Source organism: Pygoscelis adeliae, unplaced genomic scaffold (genome assembly GCF_000699105.1).
Source record: "Pygoscelis adeliae isolate BGI_AS28 unplaced genomic scaffold, ASM69910v1 Scaffold245, whole genome shotgun sequence".
Lineage (NCBI taxonomy): Eukaryota > Metazoa > Chordata > Aves > Sphenisciformes > Spheniscidae > Pygoscelis > Pygoscelis adeliae.
The window spans coordinates 638,656-648,897 of record NW_008824766.1 but is presented as its reverse complement, the minus strand read 5'-3'; the positions used below and the strand labels follow the sequence as shown (position 1 = coordinate 648,897).

Sequence of the window (10,242 nt, the reverse complement as noted above, 5' to 3'; positions counted from 1 at the left end):
CAGCAGTTAAACAGGGAAGTACTGAACACAACACTGACCTGATGAGGATGTCATGAAACTTGCTCTTTTTTGCCTTCTCTCTCTCATTAGCTTCTGTTAGGCTATTAAATGTTCCTGATTCCTGCATATTTTTCATAGTGACTGTAATTACATCACTTGCATACTGCCTGCCAGGAAGAAAAGGAACACAAGAGTAATTTATAGGTGCTGGTACTACAGTGCCTGGCACCTTTATCCATCACCTTACCACCAAAAAGGTAGGGAAATATAAGATCCCATTTCTGTTCTTACGTCCTACCAAACCCAGGAGTGCTTCTCCCATGGTATCTGCTTCTTGTACATCTGGAGAACTCTGTGTTAGGAGTTGGTTGAAGTTTATAATTTAAAAATGCTGCCCTGAATGCTACTCTAGGAAATAGCAAAGAGGCACAAACATATCCATGCTGTGCCAGACCGTGCTGCCATTAGGAAGAAAGCTGCTGGCCTGCAGTAGTGATGACAGGTGGATCTTGGAAAATGAGACCTGGGGATGCAGAAAGTGTGTCTATGAGGGGATATCTGCGTGCCAAAATATCCCAGTACAGCCCTAAGCTGATCTTAACAAATACATGGGCATGCCCAGTTTACTGAATTTCATGGTGCTATTAATATTAATATATTAATATTATTTATAATGTTTATAATGTTTATATTATTTATATTATTAAAATTAATATTATTTGTATTATAAAATATAAATGTGGTATTTATATTTTAGCTGCATTTTCCTCATTTGTGTTAGGATCTTCTTTAAGCCCTTTGTTGAAATAACATTAAAGTACAGAAGCCAGGATGCAGAAAAATGCATACTGAATGCTCAGCTCCCCAATCTGTCTTTTAAACCAAAGGCTGCTGGTATTTCTGCAAATCAAGGCACTGAATTAGGTGCAGGAATAAAATTTATTTTAAAAAAGAAAGCAACCCTTCGGTCTTTATATACATTATCTGTTCTATAAAGGAGAATGACTGTAGCTGCCATAGAGGCTCTGTGTGCTCTGCAGAATAACTGAGTTCACAAGACAAAGCCCGGATCCCACTTTGCCTGTACATATCTGCTAGGGGAACCTGACTCCAGATACCAGAACATCAGCACTGGCTAGTACCTGGCATGAATTCCACCCATGCAACCATTACCAATTGGGTAATACTTTGCAATTCCATTCAAAATAAACTGATTGTCATTACTTGGCATCCAGAGGCAAGCAAAGGCCAGAACTAAATGGCCTATGAAGCTCTCTTTAGAGGTACTCCTTCCGGACCAAGACTGAGGTACACCAGCAGTAGGAGAGAGGAAGCTTGTATTTTTGCTTTCAAGAGAGAGACTGAGAACTTTACAGCTCTGAGCATCCCCCACAGTCATCATATTTGTGTTTCGCTCACCTGTCAGCCTGAATTTTTCTGAGTTTCTCTACAGACAGAGCACTGTGTTTCATGGCCCTATTGGAAAGATGATGGGTACTTTTTAGATCTTCAATTTTCCCCAGCTGCTGCTTGTGTTCGATGCTTTTCAGAGACATGGAGGTAACTGTTTCCCCACTCCCTTGCCTTGCTGACATAAGCTCTTGGTAGTTAATGATGTCCAGCTCCTTCTGGGTCTCTACGATTTCTTTCATTTCCTGGATGCCAGTCTAAAAGGGAATAAGAGAGACCTGCTTGCACATTGGGCAGTAGAAATAAACACTCTGCAACATTATGTGAGAGGAAGAAAAATTAATAATAAACTAAAATGAAGCTATGCTGAGAGCAGCTGATAGTGTGTGTTGCATTCTGCAAAGAGTAGAAGAGCAGAAACATTTACCTTGGTTAGCTTTGAGCACACAGTGTAGGCTTATTAAAGTTTATGGGATCAAAAGTCCTGAAGTGACAGGACTAGAAAAGGCCTCAAAAGGTGAATTCATCTGCCCCAAGAGACGACGGTTCAGACTGTGTCATTCCTGACATGTTCTTAATGACCTCCAGCAATGGAGACTACGCACTCTCCTGCCAGTGCCAGCACGTCACAACAATCTTTACCATAAGAAAGTTTTTTCTCCTCAGCTGCAGTTGAGCCCCTGCTTCTTGTCCTAGTCTCCGTAGGCACAGAGAACAGATCATCCCGTCCTTCTTTGCAGCAGCTTTTATGTACTGGAAGACTGTTAGCCTGTTTCCCCTCCGCCTTCTCTCCATCTTAGCCATTTCCCACTGCCTGTCACCATGACCTTTCCCTGCAATATTATTGTTATAACAAGAGCTGAGATGTGTGGAAATAAAAGTGATTGATAGACATCAGCTATCTGCTTAGCTGGTTTTTTGAGAGAATGACAGCAGAGGAAGCATAACATGAATTCAAAGAAGGAATTCAAACTATTGGCAGCTCTCTTCTACACAGAAAGGTACCTTGTGGCCATGTACAATTTTATTAAAAAAGAAAAAGCCCCAGAAAAGCAAAAGCTTGCTAGAAAATCAGCTGAGGCCTTGCTTCTAGGAATTTGTCTACTTTATGTGCTATGGGTAAGAATGCAGGTGTATACACTGGGACATTAAGAGAAAATTTTCTTGCCCGCCTACCAGCATCTCTGTGGCTGAACACTTAATAGCAGCACCACTGAAGCCAGCTAACGCAGTCACTGCCAGACCCATCCTAGTCCATAGCTGCCTACTCCCCACCCTGGCTGCTTGGGGAAATGGATTAGAGAACTCACCGAGCTGAAACATTTTCCAGAAAAAAAGGAAAAAAAAAGTTTATTTTTAGCAGCACCAGTTCTCAAGTCCAGATCCCTCCACAGCCACACACGCGTAAAAGAGTGAAAACAAGTGGTCAGGGCAGCAACTGTGCATGCCAGTAGTACTTCCAAGAAGTCACTTGTCAAGCGAGGCTCCATTAGTGGTCTGCGATGCTGCCGTAGTCTGTGAGGGCAGTGCGCGGGGCACTGCAAGGGGCTGCTTCATTCTGAGTATCTTGGACATCTCCGGGTGGGATGAATCAGCCTCAGGCAGTGCCTGACTCACCACTGACTACAGAAGGAGTTTAGGTGACTACATGCTTAATTTTTGGACAGTTAAATTTACATTAAATGAATCGCATGCAAAGTATACACAGACCAATGAAAATTACATAGTTAATTAGAAAAACAGGGTTTAAATCATTTGCTGGTGATGGTTGTACTTCAGAAAAAATTAATTTTGGCAAACAAACTGCTTTAATATCATGCAGATTTTATTAATGTTCTGATGTTTTTTAATGTCTGGGAAAGTTCAAGACAGCCTATAACTGGATTGTCTGTAAACAGTAGGGACTTACACACTAATAATTACCAAATAACTATGTAAGAGCAAGCAGTTTGTAAACTGCATGTGTTACCACCTGTGTAGTCTCCTAGCTGTTTATCTTCTGCTAGTCTTTTGCCCAAAATTCAGCAAATAGAAAGGCTGCCTTCCTCTGGGGGATGCACTGTGTGAAGCAATGTAGAAGAGTCCCCTATTTGGAAAATCAATGAGGTGCTGGCCAACGCTGTGATTAATCCTCTCAAAAATGTCATCAGCAGAAATTTAGATGTCAGTCTTTGAAAATGTCGATGATTTATTTGACTGACAGAGCTCCAGGGTGCTTTGCAAATACAGGTCTTCTACAAATACAATGATAACAGCCAAATGTAAATGGAGAAATGGGGAGAAGTAGCAAATTACAGAGCACCAAAGTTAGCAAGTAGCTTCCCTAAGCCACTTTCTTGTTTCTAAGTTGCTTCCTTCTCGATTTGTTTTGGCGTCTTTAAGAACACAAGTAGGGTTTATAGTCTGTGAGAAAATTGTGTTTTAAGAAGTGACTTGGTAAAAATGAGCGTCTGTGATTGAAGAGAAAAGCTAAAGTGCTTTCTCTATAATTTAAGTGTACCTTTAGCAGGTCTATCAACCTGAGTCTGTGTGACTGAAGAAGAACAACTACTATCCTAGAGATATGCTCTTTCTCTGCGTTTTTGCTGCTGGCACAAAAGAGGTTTCCCACCCAGCTCTGTGAGGGAGAAGCATCCTCTGGAAACAGGTGAGGCTGGCTCACAGGACTCTTTTAAGGGGAAGAGTGCCCTCTATTGCACAGTCCAAGCATCGTTCACGTCCTGAAATTCACTGTAACACCAGCTTCGGCTGCTTTGCAATGGATTTTTTGAAAAGAAGGTAGTATGGAAAGGAAACACGTAGAAAACAACATATTGCATTACCTTCCTCTTGCATTCTTAAGTGGTACATTAGACAGAGTGAACAGCATTAGATCTGAAAACTCGGATCCCAGTTTTTATTTCCATCCTGGTCGCACACTTTTTTCTTTTTTGAGTTCCTCTTAAAAAAGAGTTTCAAACCTGCTTAAACTGGAAACAGCCTGCTATATCACTTAAAATAGATAACAACAGAACTTAGAACCATTTACCCCTCAGGATGGTCCCATCCTGATTCCTGTCTATCAGCTACCAGAAATACCACAACACCTTCCTCCACAGCACCAAACCTCTGTCTGAGCATTAGGGCTTCTTCCCTGTTCTTTATATCTCTGCCCAAACCCTCCTAGTTATGATGCCTATTAGAAATCAACTAATTGATAATGGTCATTGAGAATGGGTAGTTACTAATATATTTTGAAGTGGAGTCTTTCTTAATTCATTGTCAGTGGGGACTAAAGGAACTTTAGCATGGACTTAAGAGAGGAACAGAATTACCCTGGGTTTGGGTACTTTCAAATATCCTTTTTATTTGTATTTTTAAAATAGCTGTGTATCTACATAAGAACCTTTTGCTTCCTTTTCCCTAATCCTTTGCCTGTCATCTAACCACTGAGATTTTAAAATTATAAGCCCAGGAACCTCATCTGGGGTCAGTAGGGTCCTTTGCACAAAGTCTTGACAAAGGCTTCTCGGTGATGCTGCGGTATAAATATTAAAATTGGTCACCCATGCACTTTTATTGTGTTTCTTCACCCAAGGGTCATGGAGCACTTAGCAGAAAAAACTATCTGAGTTGATTTTTAAAAAATGCTGGTAGAAGACATAAAACCAAGACAAGAAAAAAAAAAAAAGATTTTTTTTTTTAAGCAGGGAGGATAGAGGCACATACATGGCTGAGGTCTGTCTTGCCTTCATATGAAACTGGCATGATATATCCAAGAATTGAGAGTTGATCGACACAACTCTCCAGCACAGCAGTAAACAGCAGAGCTTCCAGATGAGTGAATTTTTCCATTTCTTTAGTCTCTGTGTTCTTGCTAAGAGGAACAAAGACAAAAGATACCAATGAGGAAGACGCTATGGTGTTAGTAAAGTTAAGCAGTTTAAACTAAAGGTAGACCTGAAATAGCCTTATTTGCAGCCTTTCATATACTTCCCTAGCTCTGTTTATAGCCTTTCATACACTGTTTATAAGAGGAGCCATGCTCTGCTAATGGCTGCATGCGGGGACAGTGGGAATGTTTAGCTTTCACAAAACAAAGTAGGTTTTGGTCCCTCCTACAGTAGATCTGGGTAGATAGGCTGAGAAGGGAATGGACACAGAAGGCACAAACTGGATGAGGTGGCCTCGCCATTCAGTTCAAGGGGGAGCCGTGTTTCATGACTTTGTTCTCTGGGAAACAACGAAATGAAGGTGCCTTTTTAAAAGGGGAAAAAAATAAATCCACACGTCTTATAACATCTCAGATGGTGAACCTTCATGCTCTAGTCAGTCCTCGTTATTACTGTGCAGCCTTAACATTTTTATGATCCCAATCCCCTCAGCAGGATCTGTTACCAACTTAAGATGTTGAAAGTCAAACAAGAACCAATATCTGGACTAAGTAAACTATCTTTAACATTCTGTGTTTTTTTATTTTAAATTGCATTTCAAATGTGAAACTGCTCTGATGTACACTTAAGCATCCCTTTGCCTTGCTTACAGATGGAATATTGTGAAAGCACATCTAGGGAACAGTAGAAATTCACTATCAATCCAAGTGAAATTGGTCCATTTAGAAAAATGCATAAGAAAACACCTGCACAATGGAGAAATTCTCTGAGATTTTTAATGTCTTGGTAAGCCATTAGACAATCCCTCCAAACCCTATACTCACAAAACAGATATTTCTTGTATAACACCTAGCACAACTGGAGTCTGAGATGACCGAGATCCTGAATGTCATGGCAATGGAAGCATCAACATCCACTAAACTTTATATCTGCTGAAAATACCGGTCCTGCTACATCATAGCACTTTGCATTATTGTGCAAAATCTTCATTTGGCTGCTACACCTACAACTGGATTTGTGCCATCTGTAAAATCCTTGAATAAACATGTTCTAGGTCTGCAGAATATTACAGTCCAATCTGTAAGCATGCCAAGGAAATACACCAGACAATGCCTGTTAGCATGATTAACAGGGTAAGACACGGCCACGTTCTATGAAAATTAAAGACGTTTAGATGCAGTTGTTCTCTAGATCACTGGAAATCAGTGATTTTTCACAAGCAACTTCACAAGTGTTTAAAAAAATGCATACTTAGTATAACCGCTCTGAAACTGTTACCATTTGTCCTCGTCCTTTTTTGTTGTTTTTGTTGAAGAAAATATAGTAATTTACAGTTGCAACATGAAATTAATTTCACTTGGGCAGAAAATACAGTTCACTTTTCAGTGCAGGTTTAGTAGGTGTCTATTAGTATCATAATAGGTCAAACAAACAAACATAACTTAGTTTTTATATATTTGCTTCTTGATGTCCCAGTCTCTTGCAGTAAGTTGTCTAACGCAACGTGTATCGAAATATACTGTCCTTTGTAACAGGACACGGGTCTCCTTGTGCATAATACTACAACTAGAAAGCCTAGTGTGCGAGTGGCAGTCTTTTTCATGACAGCTACATGTATAGTCAACGAGACTGGAATATTGCTCCTTTCAGCCTAGACCCTTTTCTTTGATTAACAGAACAATATCTCAGAATGCAAGACTACCAGGTGCACAGTCTTGCATTAAGGATTTTCACAAGAATTTCTGCTATGAGGTCGGGAGCACAAGGTGGAAGAGCAGGTTCGGCGTGGCATGACTCCAATGTTATGAACCATGAATAATGCAAAGTGCTATGATGTAGCAGGACCGGTATTTTCAGCAGATATAAAGAAGTATTGGTGCCGCCACATAAGGTATCAGTAAACCTCTGATAAGGCATGGTGCATGTTTCTAGTCATTTGCATTAAAAAACATGCACGGGTACAGAAGACGACTAGTGGGGTGATCATGGGAATAGAAATTCTGTTTTACAAGAGGTTAAAAGAATTGAGGACTATGATTACTCTCTGTAAATACACACGAAGAGTAGATACCAGCAAGAGACAGAGCTATTTCAGTTAAAGGATAATACTGGTCCAGTGTCAAAGGAGTGTAATTTCCCCTAAGCCAAGCAATGATGATAAGGTTTCTAACTTCAGTACGGATGAAGATATGGAGCAGCCTTTCAGACAAGATAATGGCAGAGGCACCCTAAATTATTTCAAGAAGAAGCTTGCTTAAATCATGGCAGGAAAAGATAACAGCAAAGGAATGATTCTGAATATTATCAACATTTTTACTATCCTTCTTCTACTATTTATACTGACTTACCTAATTAATCCCACTGTTCAGGGCTTTTGATGGTCACCTATGACTAAGAAGGAACTGATTTTCCCCCTTTACTTCTGAGACTTTTTCTCTCCTTTCTCTTCATTATAAAAAAAAAAATTGCTGCAGCTTGAGATAGGAATCTGATAATATCGTTAACAAATAAATAACTAATAATCTGTATAATAAACTAGAAGCATCACTTTTCCTTTCTTTTCAAACTTGGAATCAGTGATAGAAGTGGAGATGCACAAATTAAGTATTTTTACATAGAGAAAGTCAGACAATGTCTCTTTCCAGTCAACAGGCACTAATAAAATACTTTTAAAATGTTTTACTCGTTTTTATCTTTTTAAGTAATCTATGATCCATATTTTGAGTCTAAACAACATGAGAATAATCTATTACATGTGGAGTCCTAATGCTAAAAATATGTTGAAAAAAGATTTGTTGTGGGAGAGCTGTGACAGATGATTACGACAGCATTCTTGAAAGAAGAAATAACACTTGCAGCTCTCACAGGAAAAAGTGACTTATTTGGAAACAAAGGAGGATGTAATAGCTTCTCCTCTATCCCATCAGCAGCATCTGTCCAAGAGAGCATTAACTCAAGATATTAATGCGTGTTAAGAAAGATCACAGCTGGAATGTTTCTCTAAAGCCTGCTGGTTTGCTCCTCCTATGTATCTCCTCTTATAACCATATACTCACTCAGCAGATGCATGTGCTAAGCCAGTACGCTCTCTGGGCTTATGTTGACTTGGAAGTGAGAAGGAAACCGCTGTGCGGGGCGTTAAGAAACACTACAAATAGCAAGCTGCTTTCCCTGGATTTTAGTGTTAACACAGTGCCCACAGACCATCCTGATTCAGCCGTTGGCATCGACCTTAATCACTGCACTGTACTCAACAACTCCTTCATTAAACTCTATTAATAAAAAAAAAGAGCTATGTGAAGGATTCAGCTTCCCCCAAGAGTTTAGGCTGACATTCTTTCCCTGCTGATCTAAAAGGAAAGAAAAACATATCGAGAAATGATTTTTAAACAACTGTATAAAAGGTCTGGCCTCCTGTTCTTTTGGGGATTGCAACTCCCTCTGCTGTGTGAGAGTCCTGGATGCACATTTCTCCCATCCTGCTGCCTGATAAACTAAAATGGCTTCAAACGCAGCATTTTTTGCAGCATTCCTTTTAGCCGATTAAGGAGATACCGATGAATTCCAGTGAGACAATTCGAAGCTGAGAATGTCACAACTCCTTTAGCTCTGTTTTGCAAATGATTGGCAAAGAGAGATTCTGAATATCCACAGTGGCAGCAGCTGGGCCATAAATCAGAAATAGCTTAGTTTTTACCAAAAAAATGTCTGTTAGGGAAGCAAAATAGTTGTGGCTTTACAAAACTCTGCCTACCACTACAAATGTTAGAACATATGTTGCTCATTTGGAAAAAAAAAAAAAAAAAGAGAGAAAAGAGAAGAAACCTTGAAAAGCTGAAGTAATCTTGGCTTTGGCTTAGAGACGCAATTTAGGTTTCATCCTGACAGTAGAGAAAGACTTTCCGCTCCTGCTCTCTGAGGCTGTACTGATGAGAACCCAGGAGAACTGAGTGCAGGAATGAAAGACGTGGTGCTACTTTTAGCTTTATGTCCCATAGGGGACTAAATCTGTATGGGACAGGAAAAGATAAGATTTAGGGAGCATTTATTGGCTGTGACATCTCTACTGCTGGAAAACAGTGTTTTGACAGATAGTTTATTCTCCTCAAAGCAGGGATTGTGTCCTTTCTCTGAGCAGAGGTTCCTAGCACACACTTGATACTGTTAACTGGGTAGATTACTGAGCGTTGCTTTGCTCTCTACCTCTTCCTTAAAGTAGAAGCCAACAGAATACTTTGGAGAATTCACGATATTCCATCCCTTCTCTGCTCCTGCTTCCTAACAATTTCATCTCTCTAAGAAAAACCTCTGCTTATATATGCTTACAAGGCATTGAGTGCTTCTACCCTGGCCCAGCGAAGTACAGATGGACCTAATTCTCCTCCTGGATCAGGATCTAATTGCTCAGTCCAGTTTCAAGCTCTCCAAGCCCAGCTGGTGACAAGATGACAGTAGATTTTGCTCCTGGTATCCATTTTTTCATAAAAGCACTCTGGGCACACGTTCAAATGCAGCTTAAGACACTTAAGAACAAAGTTACAGCGAAATTCCGGATGGCTAGGGCACACTTTGTATTGGAGTAAGTTCCTGAATCACTTAAAGTGCTCTGAAAATGCACCTGAATTTCTGGCTATGTGGAGGAAGTGACAGAAATCAGGAGTGAATGACCCTGACTTGGGAAAATGGATAAGTACATGCTTCCACTTATTCTTATTTAGGAAAACACAGGGATGTGAGACTTCATCACAGGGATTTGAGCATAGAAATACGTTTTCTGTCACCAAGGTGATATTGGGAGTAAAATAAACGTTGAGATGATTCACTAATTCAAGGTGAGAACGGAGGAAGACAGGCAGGGCCTGGAGAGCAGCCATCAGAAGAGGGCCCCAGAGCCCTGGCCACCCCAGGAGCACCAAACGCTGCCCTTCACCTCCTCGCTGCCCCCTCGCAGGGCTCCTCG

The 10,242-nt window shown here is 40.4% G+C and overlaps 1 protein-coding gene across 1 annotated transcript in view; it reads right to left on the bottom strand.

Annotated features, from left to right (window-relative positions):
• The window catches only part of IQCG (IQ motif containing G), a 19,112-nt gene extending 13,868 nt beyond the window's left edge, over positions 1 to 5,244 (bottom strand). The window contains exons 1-3 of the mRNA XM_009323594.1: positions 5,119 to 5,244; positions 1,420 to 1,667; positions 39 to 167 (exon numbers count right to left, since the gene is read on the bottom strand). Coding sequence (XP_009321869.1) covers positions 39 to 167; positions 1,420 to 1,667; positions 5,119 to 5,244 — 503 coding nt within the window. The remainder of the gene's footprint in view (positions 1 to 38; positions 168 to 1,419; positions 1,668 to 5,118) is intronic.
• Between the last annotated feature and the right edge of the window lie 4,998 nt (positions 5,245 to 10,242).